The 23,469-nt window shown below is 39.4% G+C and overlaps 1 protein-coding gene across 5 annotated transcripts in view; it reads right to left on the bottom strand.

Annotated features, from left to right (window-relative positions):
* The window catches only part of stxbp6 (syntaxin binding protein 6 (amisyn)), a 59,591-nt gene extending 47,666 nt beyond the window's left edge, over nucleotides 1–11,925 (bottom strand). Inside the window, exons 1-3 of one of the 5 annotated variants that reach the window (XM_081602882.1) lie at nucleotides 11,634–11,922; nucleotides 9,762–9,785; nucleotides 3,276–3,489 (exon numbers count right to left, since the gene is read on the bottom strand). In XM_081602882.1, coding sequence (XP_081459008.1) covers nucleotides 3,276–3,429 — 154 coding nt within the window. In that variant the 5' untranslated portion in view covers nucleotides 3,430–3,489; nucleotides 9,762–9,785; nucleotides 11,634–11,922. Of the gene's footprint in view, nucleotides 1–3,275; nucleotides 3,490–9,761; nucleotides 9,786–10,411; nucleotides 10,508–11,633 lie in introns of those variants that run through there. The other 4 variants (XM_081602885.1, XM_008399786.3, XM_008399790.3 and 1 more) reach the window with 4 other exon arrangements.
* Between the last annotated feature and the right edge of the window lie 11,544 nt (nucleotides 11,926–23,469).

Below are 23,469 nucleotides of genomic sequence, written 5' to 3'. Positions count from 1 at the left end.
AAGAGCCGCGAGGGCTAGGCCGCGGTGAGTAGGAGGGCCGCCGCGGTGAGCACGGAAGCCTGGGGCGCGAGCCCGGGTGGAGCCGCCGCGGGTGCAGTAAGAACGAGCTTCTTACTTCTTACTTCTTACTTCTTGTAAGAAGTAAGAAGCTTCGTCAGTTTATGTCATCAGATAGGGACCTGTTTTATTTTAACATTTTAAATTGCTTGCTGTCTCTTTTTAAAGAGTAAGAAATATCTGTCCCATCTATTTTGACTGGAAAAAAAAAGAAAGTCAAAGTCAGCCTAAATCCATTAAAGAACAAAACAGAGAGAAAAAACAATTCATCTGTGCTGCATAAGCAGTAAATAAATGCCTTCAGTCCTTAACTTCACACATCAAACTCTTCCATCCACACAGCTAGGATCGACTCCATGACTCCAGTGAAGACTCATGAAAATACATCTATAAATCATCCACTAAAATAACTTGAAAGGAATTTAAAATTGGTTCCTAATAGCAAAATCTTCAGAGACATATTGGCATAGCATGTGTGCTCACATATGAGTTGTATTTGAAAAGTTGGAAAAACTGATGCATAAGCTTTCTGTATGTTTCTCTGCCTTCATGCCACTTAAACAAAAATGTCATTGGACTGGAAGGATTTTTTTTTTGTTTTCAAAATGTTTAAAATAAAAATCTAAACAGGATGACAAGCAAATCTATTCAAACCCCTTTTAATCTGATGCTCCTAAAAAAGGCCGATGCAACAAACTCTATTCAGACTCATCAAAAGTATCCAAATAGAGTCCAATTTAATCTCAGCGTAAATCCAGTTCTTTCATGAAGGCCTCAGAGGTTTGTGAACATTAATGAGCAAACAATATCATAAAAAATAACTTAGTAGCTAAAATAGCATAGTCAAAGTCTAAAGCTGCATTTAATTGAGAATTTTTTAGTTCCAAGAATTAGAAAATTGCCTATTTCCAGATTCTGTCCATTTAGTCTGGATTACTTTAGGAAAAAAAGACAGACTAGACAAAAGCTAAACAAACTCCAAATAACTTGTGGCCACAATTGAAAGGCAGGTGATTCTACTAAGCTTCACCAGGAAGCTGAACAGAGGCGCATTCAAGTTTTTAATAAAAAAATAATAATAATTTTCTTCCACTTCACAATTGTGTGCAAATAAAACACACCAACATTTGTGATTGTAACAATGCAGATTGCGAAAAAGGTCATGAATACTCATTGTCTTGAACACTTTTTCAAGGTACTGTAACTGAACACTACAAAATTTTATACCGTCATCATAAGGAGGCAATAAAGCCTTTGTTACACATGGTTGCAATAAGCAGTGTAGTGGTTGCTAACCAGACAACGCCTTAAATAGGAAGACAAACAAACCAGATGAGTCTGCCAGAAAAAGTGAGAGGAATGTTGTAATCTTTCTTTCATGTCAGTTCGTAGTAACTGTATCTCCTCCAGAAGTGGAAACAGGCCTATTCAAGAAACGAGAACACGGTTTTTAATGAGCCGGGATTCATTTTATGATTTTCCAAAATGTAATAATAAAATGCATATAGTGCATAAATAAACCCAACGTAAAAAAAAAGAAATCAATTTGAACATTTTCTGAATGTGTGGTCAAATTTAGCTATTTTAGGTTAAGATGTGTTAAAATAACAGACGGTTTCCAAACTTACTAAATTCTAGACTAAAATCTTCCAGATGTGTCTGGCCATTGTTCAGTGATTCATACGATGTTACTCCAAATGCTTAATTTAATTCCATTGGAGGGGTGTCAATTTCCAGTCCTCTGGGGCCTGTGTTAACCAACTTCTAGATCTGACTGTTTAATACTGAAATGTCTCACTTCGATCTCAACTTGAGTTCTTAGCTGCAAAAACACCAGTGAGCTACACATTTAAATTTGTGAAAGTAATAATAAAAAAAAAGGTATATTTTGCAACCTAAATTTGCTCTAAGCTGAGCAAAAAACCGGTCCGATCCAACAAGATGAGCATTACAAGCTGTGAACATTAATAATTTCCACATGAAAGGAGAAAAGACTTATCAGTAGATAACTTGGGAAAAAAGCCTTTCTTTTAAAATATGTAGCTAACTTCTGAGCTGCAGTGTTAGCATAAAAGACCCCTTGAACACAACAGATAAATAGCAAGCGGCTTTAGTGCTTCAAGTCAAACCAATACAGTAATGTCTACAGCTACAGGGTATTGAATGGGACTGCCACCCACACAGCTGCTGGAAGAGACACATCCTAATGCTGCTCTGTTTGGTAAATCACTTATATATGCATCACTCTGCGATATTTATCCTGTACAATCCAACGGAAAAAGAAACATTGTTTAAAAACACTAAGTATTTAAAAAGGTCGAATTCCCTGGTCGTGCAAATATGTGCATCATTAGACTAACTTTGTTTAATCGCCATTTTTGTTTATTTGTTTGATTTAGACTTTTTCCTTCTTTGACAGTGGTCCACCATGCCACATCCTGACTAGGTCAAATACGTTCACCCTGCCTGAAAAGGTTTTTCAAGTCTATCAAGTTGTGAGGACATCTCTTGTCCACAGCCCTCCTCAGGCGACTTCATGGATTTTCTATCAGATTCAGATCTGGGTCTAGACTAGACCAATCCAAACTTTTGTTTTTCTTCACAATCCACTCTTTCAATTCATCTGGCGTGTTCTCAATTTCATTGTCATGGTGAAAAATAAAACTCCACTCAATCTTGCACTTTCTAGCACCTGATTGTTGGGTCAAAACGGACTGCTATTTGAAACTTCAAACTTTAAATCACAATGCACTTCAGCTAAGTGCTGTTTGGAGGTTTACGATGGACTTCGGACAGAAAACTACTATTAACAATGAAGCGGTAACAACACAATCCATGTTGCAAACCTGCTGAAAAGCACATGCTATGGTGGAGCTGAGCTGCCTCAGAGTGAATTATGAAAAGCGGGAATGATGACGGCTGCTAAGGAGGAATAAGCCACAAACAGAGAGTTCAAAGATAAATATTCTCTCCAAATTCAAATCTAATCCACTTAAGTAGGACTGACAACTTGTCTTTTGGCTGAACTTGTTGAGAATGGCATTATCTTGACAGCTAAAATAAACATGCCTGCCAGTAAAAATATCACAAAAACACTTAGGAGTGCCATGCTGCAAATGCTGAAACGGTTGCAAAAGCACAGCAAATGCGGAAGGTGTCTGATTTATAGATAAAAGTAATTTAAATTCAAATGCAGAAAGAGAGAGAAATGTTGCTACCTGAGAGGCAGATGAAAGTCGTGTAATCTCCCTGGCCACCAGTGGCTAGGAAAGGTATCTTCTTCTTTGTCCTCCTCTTCACCTGTACACCAGCGAGCATCTTCTCATCGTGAGGCGTGAAGAGCTCCTTGTTGATGGCTGACTTGGCACTCATCTTCACCGCAGGCAGAAACAAACCGGTGAAAAACGACTAAATGGAGGGATCCAATCTTCACTGAAGAGGAGAAGAGAAAAACAGATGCAGCAAATTTAATTAGGCAGAAAGAGGATATTCTGCATATTAGAGTCAAATTCTAATTCACACTTCTGGAAGTCCATCAAATACAACCACTTGTTTGTGTATTTTAATGTATTTTAAATATTATCATAGTAAGAATTGCATAAAATATTAGTTTATATTAAGTGTTAGTTTTAGCTTATAGTACAACATCCACAACATGTACTTGGTTCATCTGTACAGTATTTTGCACCAAGTGAAGAATCATAATTGTAAAAATTTGACATCAATTGACTCTGAAGTGTTGATGTTTGACTTTATAGAAGAAAAGAAAATAAGATTATTGAACCAGAGAACAGGATGAACAATGGTGAGCAACAGTTTTATGGTTTGCCAAAAAATGTGATTAGTTTTTAGGCATCACAAAGCTGCATGCACATAAATGACATTACCATAATTCAGCACCATGAGAACGTGGTACCAGGACCAATCTCTGGGGATTAGCTTCATTCACATCTTTAAATACTTTACAGAAAAAGCACTGTTCAAGAAAAAAAAAAACCTCAGGCTTGCTGCACCAGCTTTCTGTCAAACCACAAATATTGCAGACATTCTGGCTGCATCTTAAGAGTTTGCATATTAACTCAAGGCCAAGTTTTCACTGAAAAACAAGCAAGAATGGTACGCTTCAATCAGAAGTTATAACCCAACTTTTTTTTCATCAATCCATTTCCAGTCATGGTGCCTCATTAGCACAATTTCATTCCGTTTCCACAGGAGAAAATCCCTGCTATGTGAAAGCCATGTTTGTAGTGCAGGTTTTTATCTGTCACAGGTTCAAAATGCTGGTCAGCGTCCTTAAAAATATTTGCAAACACCAACTGTTGTGTAAAAATAAATTAAGACTGGTGAAACAGTGGGTGTCCTGAAGAACACAAAAGTCCTGATCTGGTGCTACTTTTATGGAAAAAATAAATGAAAATATGACACGAGATGCATTTTTGTTACTCTGTTGGAGCCGCATTCTTCAAATTCCTTATAACTACATTGTTTTTGCGTTCTGTTCTGAAGGCACTTACAAAAATGAAATGGCTTCAGCTAAAGCTATTTGAAGAACCGTCGAGTTCCTCTGATGCAGAACAGAAATTGTCCCTCCATCATTATGCACCAATATCTACCAGTAAATGTATGTCTTACAGACACATTGGAGACAAAGCAGCAGTATGTCTGATGTCAGGAAATACTATGCTACCTTGGTTTCACTATCTGCAAATGCAGTATATGGTCATAAAGAAGTGGGCAATTTGGATCTAAATGCCCTCAAGAGTCCCGTGGAACTTAATCATTGTCTCAGCCGCAGGCATTCATTCGAGACACATAGCGGCTAACATTATATACCACATATGCCACCTTAGTGCTGACAAACCACTCTGTCAGTCTCAACCCGAGGATGAATTACTCTACAGCAAGGCATACCACTAAAGAGTCCCCTCATCAAAAACACTTGCTCATATAATAAACATAACAGTTTTCTAAACTTCTTGTAGATTTAATTCATTTCTGACAGGGAAGCAGAGCAAAAAGTCATAGAACACAATGATAAAAATCACAAAACCATAATCTACAAACACGTTAAAGACAGGTACATTTGAATGTGCTAAACTATATATATATATATATTTCATCAACTAGTTTTTAAGCATACTGCTGCTTAACTTAACCAGCAGTATGCTTGAATCTATGCAAGAATCTTGACAAAAGAGCGTTAATAAATACATGGTGTGGTTTAATGGGCATCCCATCTAAAACTAGTTTCAGTGTCTTTCGGTATCAGATCATTCATTTCTTTGACTGCATTATTCACTAGCCTCCCATCAGAGCACAGAATTTCACTCCCCACATAAAAATGAACCAAAACTTAAAGTTAAGATTTACAATCAGTCCCTCAGGCATCTTGTATCCTGAGAAAACAGATCGATAAAATGCAATATAAAGTTTTCTGATTGTTTTTCAGGAGCAGGCAACCTGTGAGTTAGCTTGCTCTGCACAGCGCAGCGGGAACTTGGATCACAGACGTCTATGTTTCGAATTATCAACTGCACGAAAAGTCAGATGGCAAACTCTGAAAGTGACATTTACACCGTTGAATTCTGCCTTCTACTCCTTACAAGCAAATGTTTCCATTTAATTTGCTTGTTGGTTACCAAGCTGCACACAAAAGTTAAAAATCAAAGAAATAACTGGTCAAATGGCCCTGCTCTCATAGCTCCCTATATTATCCCTGAAGCCGTCACTAGCGCACATCTTCCCTCAGGGGGCCCAGCAAAGCATAACATCAGGGAGAAGGGATAACACGACAGGGACACAAGAAGGAAAACAAGTAGGAATATGAGGAGGAAGAGACTGAAACCTCCAGGCACTGAAATGTAGCCAGCTAGTGTGCAGCTTACGGTTTGACTTTGCAAAGTCTTACACAACCCGAAACAGCACAAGGCTGAGCAACTGTAGCCAAGGAGCTACTGTGGCTGTGAAGGCAATGCACATACATCTAGCACCGTTTGTCACCCCATTTTCACCCAAAACACTTCATTAACTGAGGTTATATGGTGCACAGGAGTGAAAAGGCCGGTACTTTTTCCTTTTGCATTCCTTTGCTCCACTCTCGCTTTGCGGGATAACGTTAAATCTGTTCAGGCAGTGCTTACTGGTCTCCTGGGACCTCACTGAAGTGAGGTCTGTGTGTTAGACTGCACAGTCACTTCTTTAACAAGTACACAGTTCTGCTTTCATGACCGGGCAAAAGAGAGCGTAGACTTCAGGAGTGAAGTAATGATCGAAATGTTCAACTTATAGCAGCCAGCACATAGCAGGTACATAATCGAAGAATATTTTAGCCATGATCCTTCTGTAATTAGGAAGTGTTATTTAACAAATGGAGAAAAAAAAATCTGTCAAGGTAAAAGATGACAAATGTTTAAAGTAGATTTATTGTGATTTAAAATAGATTTTTCTCACCCTGATCCAGCAACGTTTAGGTTTTTGAGGTAGACATTATTAGTTATAGGTCCCGACAGAGAGTGCTTCAACTTTTGATACACCCTTATTAAAAAACAAGCTGCAAAAATATAAAGTAAAAGAGGTCTTTAGACAGTTCTCCATATCTATCAGATTGTGAGGGTATCTCTTTCATCAAGCTCTCTTCAGACGATCCCACACATTTAGTAAGGAGTTTACTTCTGGATTCTAGGTAATTCCAAAAGTTAATTTTATTTCTCTCAGTCAGTCATTTTGACTTCACCTCTACTCAAATAAGACTGTTTAGCAGACATACTGACACACTGCTGGTACGTAAACAAACGTCCCCCTTTCTTTCTGGTAAGGCTGCAGCTATGCTAAGAATTGCTGTATGTTTGACCAGCAGCAGGAATCAAGCGTGACAGTGGAAGAGGTTTTACTTGAAGCTGGGGTTTTTAGCTAAATTTGTGAAGGCAATAATGTCTGCAGAAAATTTTATCTGAAAGTACAAGACATAATGATTTGTCCAGATAACTTACTAAAAAAATGATTAATTGTATTCTTCAAGCTGCTCATATCTACTCCTCCTACTCATATTTGGCTGGCTTTGGAAACTTGGGAGGACAAATTAGTTTCTGTCATTCTGCACTTAGCTCTGCGAGATGTATGAAAGACGTAGCGAAACCCTTTGCTACATCTGCAGCCTTTCATGCACGGCTTTCATGTTGACTCAAAGTTCTGAACAAGACCTGGGGGAAAAACTCCCACGGTTTCCTCATGTCCATGAAAACAAATAAGCAGAGGTTCATGTCAGTAAGAGTAACTGTGAATGAGTCTAGTCCAACATTACCGTATGACTAGATATTAAATGTCACAGGTCAGAAAACCGAGAAATTATTTTCTCGAAATTTGTTTTGAAGTTTTTTAGTGCCAGTCTGTGACACATCTCCATTTCAGTTACGCAACAGCACAACTCTGATATAACGAACACTGAAAATGTACAAATTATTTGAAGAAATTAAGAGCGTAATTCTATATGTCATGGTTTGTGCTTATTTGAGAGGCACAAGCCTCAGATCCAGGAGGCAAAAACTCAATCTCTTCAGCTCATTCTTAGGAGATCTCAAGCCGTTTCCAGACCAGAATGAATACAAAGTCCCTCCAGCAATTCTTGAAGTCCACCCGCGAATCTCCAAAGAGAGGCACCCTGGAGGCATCCTGATCAGATACCCAGACCACTTCGAATGACTCCTTTTGAAGAGCAGGAACAAGTTTGCTCTGAATTTTCCTAGGATTAAAAACCCATCTATAATGTGGACCCCAGCCAAGATACAGCAAAAAACAAAACTCATTTCAGCCACTTGCCTGAATAATGCATGCAGGGCAAGAAGTACATATTTTGTCTTTAAAATTCAGTGCTTTTCTGCTTAAATCTTCTATTTTGTCTGGGAACACAGATCTCTGCCCACTGCAACAGAACTGCAACAGACAAGATCCTGTTAAAAACAGTAAAAACAAGATTGTTTTTTTTCATAACAGTCATGTTTTAAAAGAAGTGTTACACCAAACTTTATGGAAAGATTCAACTAGAACTGATTACCACCCCCCACACAACCCAAGATGGAAAACCGCTGGGAAATATTGTAATATTTCCCCCAAGTCTGACTGATTTTATTGCTGTATTATGACATAAACCCCACAAAAAATTGCAACATTCAACATGAGGGATGGATTTGACTGCTGTAAAGTCATCAGAAAATGTAAGCTCTAATTGAACTCAAATATGGAAGGAAATTGAAAGTAATTTCTGGGAATATTCAGTCATCAGAAACATCCAGCACCCTCCAACAACAAAACCCCATGGAAACCATTAGGACTAGGTCCATCCCAAATGCACAAACTCCCCATGAGGACAAGTTTCTGGTGTAAGCATACACTGCTGATCTGGTTTGGCATTTTTTTTCTGCAGCTCAAATAACTGAGATAAAAAAAAACTAAACTAAACTAAACTAAAAGATGGCTCTAGGAAACTATCCATATTCCTGAAAAAAAGGTTCCTGCAGTGGAAATGCACCTTAAGCAAATGTTCAAACAATTTTCTATTTGGAAAGCCTACTGTCCATTTCAGAAGTCTTTTTTTTTTATTATTGAGTACATACCCTGTTTATCCAAGAGAGACATACCTCTTGTTTTTATTTGGCTCAAAATTTGTCTCAGGATTTTTTTTTTACTTTACCAAATAGCCTTATTATTTTATTTTTATTTTATGGGAAAAGCAATTTCAGATAGATAACCTGTTAAATTTCCATTGCACCGTGTTGGACAAAACACAAACAACAAAAGATGAGTAAAGTACATTCCACTGGTGTGCATTTTGCATATTACATTAAAAAAAATCTAAATCAGTCAGAGGAGTAGCACTCCATTATACCAACATACTGAACAAGACCAGTCTTTTCCCTTAAAGAAAAAAACACGTTGAAAGCATTCATTCAGTTTTTCCCAGGTGACTCAGTCGATGCTGAAGGTATAAAGCTGAGAAGGATGTGGGCTAAGCTAAGCATGCATCATTGAAAAGCATGCAAACCCCCCACCCCCTGCCAACAAGCTCATTGTTTACAGGCACCTTACAGCAGTAAAACATTTGAGATGGAACTGGGTAAATAGTAGAAAAAGCAAATGCAGTGCACTTACTAACCGATCTCTCAAACAGTGCAGGGATCATTACCACAATGACTCTGTTATATGGCGAGGCCACAGCATGAGGCATTAACAATACAAATGTGAAAGTGCATTAGGCAAATGCAACAAATGCATGCCCACAATAAATAGCACACACAGGAGCATGTGCCTAGAGAGGAAAAAAAAAAAGCTACAACTCTGAGGTAAAGATGGTGCATTTATTTATGTTGTTAATTTTCTATTAAATGCATACAAAAAAAAGATGAGTTTCAGACATTCACAGAACAAGGAAAACTACTGCTGTAAGACAGGAATGGTGATTACAGCCACAGTAGATTTTGCTTCCTCCAGGGCCTCAAATATCAGTGTCAATTTGTAGGAAAACAAGCACGCCGAGTACACTCTCCCTTTTCTCCATAAACTGACGTAGAACAGAAGATACATTTATTTCTGCCCACAAGAAAATGTTACCAAATGACTTCAAGCCAGCTGAACAGGTCACATAACGATGACTGACTCTAAGTGGACAAAGAAGAACGGGAGATAATATACGGTTGTGTTTTATGGCTTACCAGAGCAAACTAGCCTCCAGTTTCCTGCATGAAAAGAAAGAATTTATCATTTTGAGTGTGTTAGGCAGTTTTACTGAAGAGAGGTACACCTAATCTGACTTTGGTATACACATGAACACATCCATATATTGCAATAAACTTTAAGACTTATATGTGTTACTGTTGCTGATTGTATCTAACAGCTAGTTGAATCACAGAACAGAGTTTTTCAGAAAATCTGAGTAAAGCACAAGATTAATAAAAAGATAAGTTAATAGAAAGTTGAGTGGTAGGAAAAAATGTAGCTAAAGACAGGAAGGCTCTAATAGATAACCAGTTTCTAAAGGATTGTGAACCACTATTTTGCACCAGGGTCCTCTATTCAAATATAAGATAAAAGTTTGAATTGATTTGGAAATTAAGATCCCAAAGTTTGGAGGATAATTGGAGAAATGCAAATTGCTTGAGGTCCAGTTGAAATGTTTCCACAGTGAGTAAAGATTTAGAAGAAAATGCCATGTGCTGACGTTTTTCCAATTTGTCTAAATTCAGTGAAGCCAGTTAATGCTGCAATACTTTACGCTTCCCTTTGCAGACGAGCTTTATTTTAATGCCATTTCAATTTTCCAGCAGGACTTAGCCCCTGTCAACACCACCAAATGTACCAATACCTGGTTTAATGTCTATGGTCATCACTGCACTTGATTAGCCAGGCTTGACATAATCCCCATAGATAGTCTATGACAGGTTGTCAAGAGGAAGATGAGAGACACCAGAGCCAACAGCGCAGACAAGACAAATGCCGCCTCTGAAGTATCCCAGGCTTCCTTAACACCTCAGCTGAGGCACAGGCTGAATGCTTTCAAACCCCATGCTACACTGATGCAGAAATTCATGTGCACATTTTTTTTATGAAATGAAATTTGGGTTTTCATGCCGTTGGCCACAATAATGGTCAAAATCGTACTAGTTTAATGAGTCAGTAAAAATTTTGCTCCATTTCTGTAAAATTGCATTGATATAACAACTTTTTAGGCACCTGAATGGGATTTACAAATTCTATTCCACTTACATTAAATCTACTGATGAAATGCAATAAACTTCCCAGATAAAACTTAAGTCTATAACCTCAAGTTGCATCTCATTAGACCAGTAATATCACACTGAGAACGCAATGCGTTCAATTTTGTCTTAAATAATTTCAAGTTAAAACTGTGACTGCAGGAAAACAATGCCGTTATTGTGGAATGACAGAAGCACAGCCTACAGTAATCGCAATGAACTATTCCGTTTGGACAACACCCAGATTCACTCCGGGCTGGCAGGAATGTTCACTGTCTGGGATATTTTTTCTTCCAAGTCACATATTTGACAGGGACATCATCTCTCTGTCTGTGCAAATACTGGATGATTAAAAGCCGGGCGCTCGAATTTAGTACGCCAAAGGAGCGTGAAAGCCTGCAGAGATAACGAAGACTAAAGCATTGAGGTATGGCTGACCTTTAGGAATTCCCTGATGAATCATTAACGCGGATTATCCGGAGTTTGTCAAAAAGAAAGAACGAAAAACAAAAACAATGACGACTTTCTCAGCGTGTTTGTCTTCTCCGAAGCTGATAATGAATATTGACAACAATTGCTCATAAAGTCTGCAGTGTGAGATTCACTAAGTTTTATTATTAAGAAACACCATCACGCGCACTGTCCGTAGGTGAGCGCGTGCATTCGCTCTGGAATCACCGCAAAGTGGCCGAAAGGTTGCTGACGCAGTCGCTTGTTAAACACAAAGCGAAGGTAGGAAAAACCCAAAATAAAGTTGTGCTATTTTCTTTTGGGTAAAACGTCGTGCTTACACGCTGTTCTTCGGCAGGTGTGAAGCTTCGCGGAACTCACCTGATGTGTTAAAGCGAGTCCCTTTTTCCCACGTGCGGACCTCTAATCCCTCGCTTTATGTATCCAGCTGTCACTGCTCACCCACTCCTTACTTTCTGCAGCCTCTTCCTTATTGGTAGCTGTCTCCTCAAACTAAACGGTAGCATTTCGTGCTTGACATCGCGTCGACTTCACGTCTCTGATAGCTGTTGGTTTCTTAGTGGCGAGAGTTTTTTTTTATTTTTTTTTATCTCCCCTCCTCTGCTGCGAAGCCAGCCTGTGTCTGACTCTGGTCTTCTGTGAATAGGAAACCAGTAGCAGATTTGCCAGACACACAAACATGGCACGCCAATCACGCAGACTGTGACACAACCCCACGCCTGCGTGAGCTGTCTTTTACATGTCAACAAATAGTTATTTTTTTTTACTTTTTTATTTTGATTAAATATGGGCAAAATACCTCGCAGCTCTATTTCTAACTCTTCATCTATTTACTGGATATAAAATAGCTTCAGCAGTGGCGGTTCTTGCATTAATGTTGCCCCTGGATGGGGGAACCCCTCCTCCTCATTTGGCATATACTTGGAGAAAAAGAAAAGAAAAAGTAAAACAGCACATTAATTGTTCAGTTTTAGGAAATATAATCAAATCGATATCTAGTCACGTTTTTTATCCCTTGGAAAATTTTGATTGGACTGCTCTCAAACAACAAAATGACCTTGTCACCAAACCTTAAAGATGAGCTTTTTGCTATTTTTAAAAATATATAATTTTTCATATATATTGGGAAGCCAATATTTTTTATTTTAGAATGACTTTAATTTTGATTAGTGGTCAGTTATACTGGTGCCAAGCCATGCTGCTAGGCTCTCCTCTCCAATGTAATTTAATGCAATCCAGGTTTGATAAAGGCATATATCTTACTTTTACTGTTTAACTCAATCTTAAGGTGTTATCAAAAAATAAAAACATGGGAAAATGCTATTTTGGGTTTTTCACAAACAGGTTTCATCAATCCCATGAGTTCTTGTGTCCACAGTCTAAATTTGACTAGTTTTGGTATTTCAGATTATGAACTTGGAGGTGAACAAATGCAGGCCATATTCTTTAAAATCAATAAGATGGTCTCCTAATTAATATAAATTACTACATGATAAGCCAGATTGCTTTGTGTTTTGTCCTACTTAGCGGGGCATCCTGTACATATTCAGTCCACCTGAAAATAAGAAACGTATTTGAACTTGATATGAAACTTTCCACCATTGATAAATAAGTTGTTTTTTGTTGTTTTTTGCTTTGAGTGCTGCTGTTGGCCCTTGACACGGGTCCCATGAGCTCAGAACAATATTCCCAACATCATTAAAGACTGCTGCTAAACATTGATTTGCTTCAAACATGCAACACCTGTTAAACTGGAATCTCATCATGTTGACATCCTGCATAAGTACACAACAAAAATACACTTTCAGTATACGTTTTTATTTTTCTATTTATTTTTTTTTACTGTTTATGTCCACAACTCTGAAGCACTCAGACTACAGTGGCCACAAAAATGAGTTTTCTAACTTCAAATTACATCTTTGGAGAGGTACCTCAGACAATTTTAAGTCTGGATGATGTGTGCCAATATAACTGTAGTGGTACTGAAACAGTGGACTATTCCTGGCTGTATGACTCAACCTCTAAATATACTGTATATAATAATAGTAGGCAATTCACCACCAGTGCACAATGTCACTTAACAGTAACTATAACTTTTTCCTGAAGCCGTCTTAAAAGTAAACACAGCTCAACTACTGCAGTCACATCTTGTAGCTTGTCACAGGACTTGTTTTATTGTCACTTTATGTTAGTTTTATTGGTCATCACCGCGCTAAAGGTAATATATGACCGCTAACACCCTTCCTTCGTTGCTCAGGCTTTACTCGGAGTAGCTTCGTGACAAGTCAAGCTTCGTTCAGCCACTAGTTTAGACTTGCCTACACTACCTGAACATTTTCGAGCTTTGCTTATTTTTGGACCAGTGGGCGGCACCAATATAACAAGGCTGTCAGCTGGAGACTACCATCTACATTACATCAGAACACAACTCCACTGGAATTACCAGAGAAATGCACATAAACCGGTGTGGGAGATTTTGTCCAGGTGGTGTTTTGATTTTTAGGCTGTGAGTCAACCGAATTCCTCCGCTGATTGATGACGCTCCATTCCCGACCTCTTCTGACTTTATTGACTGACACAGACACGATAGCTGCACCTGAAGAAACTCTTGTTTTATGTGCTTTAGGTTGTTGTTTTTTTTACCTCTGCCTTATTATGTGTGAGAAGAATCTGAAAAGCTCTGGGAACTGAAACCATTTCCTCATACATTAATAAACATTAGGTGATCACAAACTTGAATCATATAGTGTAAAAAGCTGTCTGAATCAGTTTTGCTTTCACAGCTGTGCACTTGACAGAGGAGAGGCGGTTTTGCTCTGGTGAGTACAGTATATGTACTTTCATTTCATAAATAAATAAAGCCAATAGACAGATGAAACTGACTTGGCAGATGGGAGATCCACTAATAAAATCAGAATTTTACTTCAATTTCTCTGGAAACGCTTTGGACTTTGTTGCGTTTTTTTGTTGTTGTTTTTCCAATTCCATTCACTGCAAGCTGTTCAGCCATCTGGTGCTACATAAGGAAATATTTCATTCCAGGAATTTGGGATTAAAGTACACATTCGCACGGCCTCCTGAGACCACCTGAGACTTTGCAGATTTTCAGACAATTGCCTTTGATTTACAGACGCTTCACGACCGAGAAGAAATCCTTGTTGGAGGGGAAAACACTTAACTGCTCTTGCAACGAGACCTGTGGGGCGGCAGCAGGAAGGTTTTCCACCACTGTAATGCTGAACTTCACCTCCGAACTCCCCGGCATGAAACACTTCTGCCATAATGATTCATTTTTTTCCAGGTGGACTGAAAACGAGTCGGTGGCCCAAGCGAGGGTAGGCAGGTGGGGAAATGAGGCAGACACAAACCCACACGAGCTGAGTGGGCTCCAAGAGCAGTAGCCGTTTCCTGCTGGTGAGTCAGGGATTTCAGGCATGACTCTCCCTGGAGAGAGCCCGGTCGGTGATTTGCCACAACGCAACCGAACCGCAAGATTTTCTGGGGTACTGCCAGTCTGAATAACAACTCAAGATGGATTGCGTAACAGGCGTGTTGAAAGCTTGGCTTTGGCCGTTGCTCAACTCATTGCTGAGGTTAGCAGTGAGGTTGGGATTCATGACACGTCCCGCGGCCTGGAACACCCTCGGAGTTACGCGTGTGTGATTTGAAGTTTCCAAGTTGTGTTGTAGTGCTCAAGTCTTTTGGGGAGGGGAAACAGAGCTGGACTACGGACCAATCACAGCTCTCTTGGGGAATTATTTGATGATAAGAGGACAAACATTGTTGGTTGCCTGGCGGAGGTGACGTGCTGCCTTGTGTGGCGGTTCTGTGCCTCGAGGGGCTTAGAGTCCATGAGGTTCACCTTACAAGCACACACTTTGAGTCCAGACATCAACCTGCATTTCTTCTAAGTGTAATAGATACGATTGCAAGTAATAATTTCCACAAATGGATCTCATTATCTTTGCGATGTCTAATTCGTTCAACAGATATAACTTCCCGGGCTGTAGTCGACCTCATACCATAAGCTTGTAATGACTCCAAACGGATCTGGAGAACGTATTATTCCACTGTTAGTCCGTTCTCCATTCATAAAACAAGGAAAAAAAGCTTTTGTCAGTTCTGTGTTCTCGTGTCTTGGCTACATATTCCGTCCCTCCCTGTCTCTGTATGCTCTCTTTATCTCTTCCACGAAAATTACAAAAAATATATATATATAAACATCCTTCTAGACTCTCAGTTTTCTAGATTAACGTAGCTGGCGGAGCCTGATGTGATAAAAAACAAGTTGCCTCAGTCTAGGGTGAAAACAAATAGATCTGATGATAGAGGAGGGAAACGGTGCAAGGAGCACCTTTACTCTGACCGTCGGCTGCTGCGTGTCTTCCCACGGGGCCAGGCGTTCGCCATACTCTCACACACTCTTCATTACAAACTGCTTCCCCTCCTCTGTGTCTCTGCTGCACTAATCAAACTTCGGAATCATGTGGTTTTGTTGCTTACGCTGCACTTAGCAGACGCAGAGAGCGGTTTCAGTGTTGCATGACGGTTCACAGGAGAGGAAAAAAAAAAAAAAAAACACGTGTGTTTTTGGAGACTCAAGCGAGCGAGTGACCACAAAGTCTAAAATGTTCCGTGCATTTTTAAAGGAGAATGTGAAACATTTTGTACATTTTGTTCTCCACAAATCTGGCGCTTTTGAAGGAACAGGCCATGTGTTTATGGCAGGAGGCGCCCGAAAGTCCCTGTTTAGATTTTGCTTGTCAAACAGTAAAAATGTTTGCATTTATGTGCATTTTGCAGCTGTCCCTATAAGAGTTCGCTTCGCCTCTCTGGAACAGTGATTATTCGCAGTCGGTGTTGAACAAGAAGCCGCAGAGCTGGTATCGATTTCTGCTTTGCGTCTAATTACATTAAAGAAGCTGATCCATTTATGGTTTTACACATTTTTATACAGCGATACGTTGTCTTTCTACTTTAATATTGTTAATTTATAAAATGATGCTCATTATTTAAACCCTGTGAATGTGGTTGAGCTGAAGCTACACAAAGTAACCATTTCAGAAAAAGCATATCTAAGTGGTAATCACACTATGTTACATAAATAGCACAACTGGGCTTAACTGCTTAGTTGAGAGTAATTTGTGCATGATTTTTAAAACTTATAAATGAAAATTATAGCATATACTGGCATTCAGCCCCTATTATTCTGACACATCTAGTAAGTAAATACGGTTCGCCGAAGGGTAGCACAATCTCAATATAAAAGCAGCTGCTCTGGATGGAGAAGATTGTCAGAACTGATGGATGAAGCTAATGATAGGGCAATCCTAGAATAAAACCTGCCAGAGGCCAAAGGAAACCTGTGGTTTCCCTTTTGGCAGAAAGACAGCAAAGATACAGTCAGAGGTAATGGTGGGAAATGGCTTGGATCAAAAACAACCCTGTCAAAGTTCAGACGGAAAGATTTCAAAAACTGCTCCTCATAAATGCTTTCCACCCAGTCCGACAGAGTTATTTCGCAACCGCTGAACAACAGTTTTGGCCTGTAGATGTGTGAAACTGATTGAGACATGTAAGCAAAGGCGCTGGAGCTGTAATGGCAGCAGAAACGTTGTTCTGCAGAATTTTCAAACAGGAAAATTCTGCAGAATTACAAACTGCTGTATACAAATATTGCACATTTTGGATTTTAAATTCCCATTTTAAAACGATCGCGTGTCACTTCTTTCCACTCTCAACCCTGCACTGCTTTGCATTTGACAATCGTGAAATCTCAATAAAATGTGACAAATGTGAAAAGGTTCAAGGGGAACAAGCGACCTTGCTGTGTTACAATTATTATTTTAATTCCGACTGGTAGATGAAGCTGGGAATTATCACCAGTTTAATGATCATATTCATTTATTGCTGCTGAAGAACAAACTTCACTCGTTACAAAAAGGAGAAAAGCTCAAGCTAAAGACCGCTGCCCTCTTCCCACTCACTTTTTAGACCAGCTGATTGGTGCATATTAATTCACATTGACCTCAAAACCTTTGAAGATCAGAGAAAAGAATCTGTTTCTGTGCTAAATATGCAAAGGATGCTTCAAGTGTGTGTCATGCATGTGAATATCTTCATTTTGCATTAGATATTAGCATTATAATAAACAGCATCAAAGTAAGTAGTGCAACATCAGGACTGTGGGCTGTTTTTGCCATTTGCTGAACAATAGGCGTAGGGAGTGCGTTTGTGATAATCATTAATGAAAACCATAAGTTACCACCATCGTAATAAAAGCACTGAAGCGACAGTTTCTCTCGATTTTGAAGAAATCGTTCAATATCTGATTAACCTGTTGCCTAACTTTATATTTTTACTGGTTGTACAAATATCAGTGTACGAGGACAGCTGTCGTATTGCACAGAGCCTCTGTGAACACAGGCTGTCGATCTTTTCAGATTTTCAATTTGAGCACCCCAGGTTCATGTTTGCGGTTCCGCCGTCCGCAGTGACAGTCCGTGTTTGCACTCACTACCCCATTCTGCAAAACACACTTCACTTTTTAATACACAACAGATTGAGAACAAATACACACAAATTGAGAAATGAAAGTTTTTATATGTTTAGTCTAAGTTTTTATATTTTATAGATCACTTGAATTTATGTTAAGCTTTTAATGTGTGTTTTAATCCAAGATGTTTCACATGCCGCAGAAGAGTTTTGTGTTTTCAGAAACAGAGCAAAGTCATGATTTGACTAGTGTAGTATTTTGGTTTTTAACTTGAGAACAAATGTCCAGATTCTTAAAAAAAAAAGAGACAAAAACAGTCCTTTAATATTGTGCCAACTTGGAAATTGCAGTGTTTTGCTACCGCTGGATATTTAAACCACCAACAAGCAACTGGTTTTGGCTGAAATGATAGATAATTTTTTTAACTGCTAATTGCGTCCCACTGGCCAAGCTGCCCTGACTCGAGAGACACAATTCAATCAAACACCACCACTGGTTGTTCTGTGACTCTCCACCCCAGTTTCAAGTTTTTTGCATCCTCTAAAGTATTTTGATCCAAAATTTCCCTAAGTAACCTTGTTCATATTCTCATCAACTATTCAGCCTCCCACCACCAGTGTTCACTGAGTTTCCGTACGATACGCAGCGTTAGCTTTCCCTCACACATAGCCTATTGTTGTAAGTTTGCTCTGTCTTGTTGTCTGTGTATTTGAGAGTTTACTGTTAGACTTTATAGTGCTTTTACTTTCCACAAGAACACTCATGTTATGCCAGCTCATTCCTGCCTTGATTGGTTCTGCTGGACTCTACCTCTTTCTCGTGTTGCATTTGCTTGCCTCCCATCTGTGTTCAGCAGGAATCCACTCTGCCCTGTGGTCCGTTTCATCTCACTGGGAGATAACAATCAAACAGCTAATGTGGGTAATAGAAGAAGAGAGCTCCCTGGGCACCACTGAGCAAATATTTCCAATTATTTTATGCAGAAAACGCAGGATTGGAGACGTGACCACAAAGGTGTAACACAAATATCTGGTCCCAGAAAAAAATGATCATTTAATCAATAATCAGGACACAAATGAACAGGGCCGTGCAGAGACCACTAAAGGGGCAGGTGCTCAAGCACCCCCAGCTCCCCCCTCTGCACGTGCCTGCAAATGAACCCTAATATGCAAGGACTATGATTCTAGTTTAAAAGCATTTTATACATTTATACAAGCCTTTATACAGCCTCAATAGCTTCAATTTCTCAAAGAAATAAAAGCCTGCCACCACCTAATAAATCTTTAATATCCTCTAAAGCGCTCCATTTCTAAAAAGAAAAACTGTTATTAGTTCTTGAATATAAGATTGTTGAGCAAATTTGTCCTGAATTTGGTTTCATCAACCTGAACGTGTCAACCGAACAAGCGCCCAGCTCTCACTTCGCGCTCCAGGCGATGACAAGTTCGTGCACCATCATGGAAAGACGAGGAATAAACCAATGTGACATCCCCGTTTGCGCTCAACATATTCCCCAGCAAAAACAGCCTTTTAAATTGCATTAAGTCAGCTAACGAAACAAGATTCAGCCCCAACAAAACAGGTTTTAGGGCACGAGGCAATGCAAATTACCCAATTTTGTGCTACAGTGCTTAAAGCCAAAAAGGTCCTCGGGGATAAACGAATTACTCTGGAAAACAACTCCCACAGCAAACAGCCTGGGATCAGATTCAACTTCCCGAGTTGGAAGACACCGTGTATCATATAGCATTAGCTGCAGTTTCTTTCCATCAACAACAAAAAAAACAACCTTCTACTCACAGTTGTGATTGGATGCATTTGCACACAAATCTTGTGTCCTGCAGAAAGTCCCGAAGCGCGCATGTTGGCTCGCTCTGAGCTCCATTTCATCCCAATAAACACCACGTGACATGATCTCATCAGCTCAGAGGAAACCCTCCCGATCTGACATTAATGACAAACTCGAAATTTCTATAACAGCTTGCGTGATGTCCCGTAAGCACAGCGAGACTGACAAGGTGGTGAGCCTTGACTTTGAGGGTTCTGGAGGCAGATGGGAAGCAGCTGTGCCAGATGTTGTCATGTGCTAAAGATGAGCAGGTGGGATAAGTTCTTTAGGAAACATAACCGAAGCTCACCTTTTTAAAAAAAAAAAAAAATAATAATAATAATAATTCTCCGAAGTTACAATCCTGACAATGTCTGATCTCTTAAACTGGTATCTTGGGAAAGATACCAGATAAATCAATTAGCTACAAAAACGGCGATGACTTTAAAAGTGCTTTCCAGCTGCGTGTCACCTTTGGACAGCGCAGAACCTTTTCCAGATCCTATAAACTCCGTTTAGCGGCCCTGGAGAGGTTACTGTGACATCAACAGAGGAATCTTGGCACTCGTTGGCGTTTAGCTCAGTCTAAACATTTTCCATGAAAACATCTCTATAGACTCAACTGTGAAGATAATAGGAATGACGTATGTGCGGAGCTGCTTGGCCCCATGTCATGAAACCGTTGGGGTCGAGTTGTGTTTCATATATCTGCAAGAGCGAGGATCAGCAGGGGAGAGGCTCACCACAGAAAAGCTGTGGGTTGAAAACGCAGACCCTGTCACATGTCAATGCCCAACTAAATGTTGGGAGTCTTTGGGTTTTTTGAAGCCGCCTCTGCACAACACTTAACACCAAACTCCACATTGTCCTCTCCAAGTTACGATGTTTTTGGGTCAATGACAAAAACAATATGGTATCTTACTTGTTTAACTTTTTCTACGCTGTATCACTCTGCAAACTTTCATGAATTTTAGTGGGGTTGGGGTACAAGATCTGTACGCCTCAGTGTTGATTCAGTATTATTTGCACTAAACGGAGGACACATGTGTCTTCAAACGTAAAACGTTTGAACATTTATCCTCTTTTTTTTCCCACTTCGCATCCATGGAAGCTTGTGGGATGTGGTGTGACAAAAAGGGAAAAAGTTCAAGGAGTGTGAATACAGTTTTATGTCACTTATAAGGCATAGAGGCAAGAATGTATAAAAGATTTCCATATAAGCTTTACTGCATTTGAACGACATCTGAAATGAAATCTCAGAAAACTCCTGAATGTCCCAGTGGAAGAAGGAGATTCTTCGCAACAAACCCAGCAATGATATTTTATCTCAACTCAAACCGACAGTGGAAAACATTTGGCTTATATTACTGTTATTACAGCAGCACAAAACAGAACTTTAAAAGGCGAAAGCCTCAGGTAATCTCTTAACAGAGATCAAAGAACTATCACACACATGTTAGCGGGATATTTCTTCACTGAAAAAACAAAAGCACTATTTCTGAACAGATTCATTTTCTCAATACCCAGATCAAAACATTCCTCACACAAAATGAAAATATGAAAAGCTGTTCTTCCTCATTGAGCCTTTTCCACCCACTTTATTTTCTGACAGGATGCACCCTAACAGCCTACTATTGATTCTTGCAAAATTACTTTTTTTTTTTTTTTACATAATATCTCCCAAGATACCTTTGTATTCTGGTGGAAAAATCGATAAATCAACCTGACATCAGTCTATGTTTCAGAGCAGAAGACGACCATGGATGCCAGAAAATCTCAATCCAAAACAATTTAGTGTAAAATCTTAAAATGCGTTCACAGAAACCAGACCGCAGTGGATAAACTCCAAGTGAAGTTATTAAAGTATTCGCAGCACGTTGAGTGACAGACTGAAATATGACTTCTTTTTAAAACAGCTGAAAAAAAAAACTTAGTTTTATCTCTGCTGGACAAATAACAGCACAGCAATATACTCACATATATGATTGGTTAATGCTTAAGTTTCCAAAAAAAAAATAAAAATACAGCATCTTTCAGTGTTACAGGCTTTCTGGCAAAGCTGTGTAGAGACTTGGTGACTCCAACATCAGTGGCAAAAGAGAACATGAGGAAAAGAAACAAAGAAAAAAAAAACAGTCAGTGAGATGTTTAGGAATGTGTCTTTTTGATCCCGAGAACAACATGTCGAAGGATGCCGTCACCAACGTGACAAAGGTGTGGGAAAGAGAAAACTAATTCACCTGGAGAAGGTCAAAAAGATTTGTCTGCAGAGAAAGTAGGATTTTCACCAGGAAGATTTCAGCAGTGACTTTTCAAGTCAGCTCATCTTCCGCTGGTTGACATTATCCACGGCGCTCCCTTCACTGCAGGGGCGAATGTCACAATCAGTTTCTTAGACAGGACACTCTGTGACATTAGGAGTGACGTTAACCTGCTGTGAGCTACAAGACAGCAGAGCCCGCTCTTTCTTGTAGCTGAACCCACTGAGCTGCCTCCGGAAGATGCAGCGTCTGAATGGCGACAGGTGCAGCTTATGTGCTCCATGGATTGTGCGACTATAGTTTTTGCGTTTTCACTTCCTGAAATATGCAGGAACTGTCCACCCCTCAAGGCTCCCCCCCCCCGTCTCCCACATCAAAGCCCAAATCCACCCAGCATCCTCCCCAGGGTTAGCAGGAATTTATGACAATGGGTGAAGTCATTAGCGAAACGTCTCTAGCGCTCATTAAATTTAGGAATACAATAGGCCGAACCCCGGTGAGACCTGGACTTTACGCAAGGAGAATTAAGGATTCAGAAAAGCAAAGTAGCTCCATTAAGACATACTTCCAAATCTACAGTTTTGATGACTGAGTGTCTATTGTTTTTGAAGGTTATAAAATCCTGTGTACATTTTCATATTTAGGAGCAGGATTTTAGTCTTGACGCCAGAGAAGATATTCCTGAGAAGGTTCCCAGTTGTTCATGGGACTTGAGAAATATTAAACTAAAAGTTTTTATAGCCTTTTCTTTTCAGCCGAGTTTTGGGTACATTTATTTTTAAGAGAAATGAGCACAGCTGAAAGTTTAGTGATAATATTTCAGTTGAACCACCAAACTATGGCAGGAATGCAGAGCACAGTGTCCACCCAAGAGAAAATGAGTGATAGTAAAGTCTTCCGCTTGAATCCGAGTTGAGTGAGTTATGTGGTAAATTATCCAAAGAAGGAGAAATTTAGAATTGTTAAAGTTTTATGTTTGACACTTCATACACTGCTGGGGGATTCAAAACTACTCTGCTGCTAGGCTAGGTCAGACTAGCATATGCTTGATTTCTAAAGGTTCAACTACAACCTGATATTTAGATATGAAAACATTATTGTAAAAACAACATCCATCACATCTGCTTAAAGTTTAAATACTGATGTACAATTGCGGATAAACACACTCATTCATTTGGCTCACGCATCGAATAAAAGAGCCAGAACTACAGCTATTTGGTGTGGCTAACAGAAGAACACGGAAAGAGTAGCTGTTGATTTAACACAATCTGTAGACATTAGCAGATGTTTCTTTCTTAGAGAAGACACAGCCATCCACTTTCTCCATCTGTTTAGTGCTTGTGTTGTTGCCAGGGTGATTCTGCCTATTTCACATATAAAAACTCTACTTAAATAAAACCTAAAAACTGATCAACTTTACACTCACAACCCCCAAAAAGTTGCGTTGTGGCCTGCTTGTTTACTTCCTGCTAGAACCATCTGTCCCGACTGAAGCATAAACTTTTTTTTTTGTATACTCATTGCTCAAGTTTATGTTCCTCCTTCCCTTAAGTCCTCCATAATCCTTGGGCAAAAAGAGTTTATCAGGCCGAGTTCTGATAAACTCTTTTT

Source organism: Poecilia reticulata, chromosome 22, assembly GCF_904066995.2.
Source record: "Poecilia reticulata chromosome 22, P_reticulata-male-v2, whole genome shotgun sequence".
Taxonomy (NCBI): Eukaryota; Metazoa; Chordata; class Actinopteri; order Cyprinodontiformes; family Poeciliidae; genus Poecilia; species Poecilia reticulata.
The sequence above is the reverse complement of the archived record's forward strand: the minus strand, read 5'-3'. Positions and strand labels throughout refer to the sequence as shown.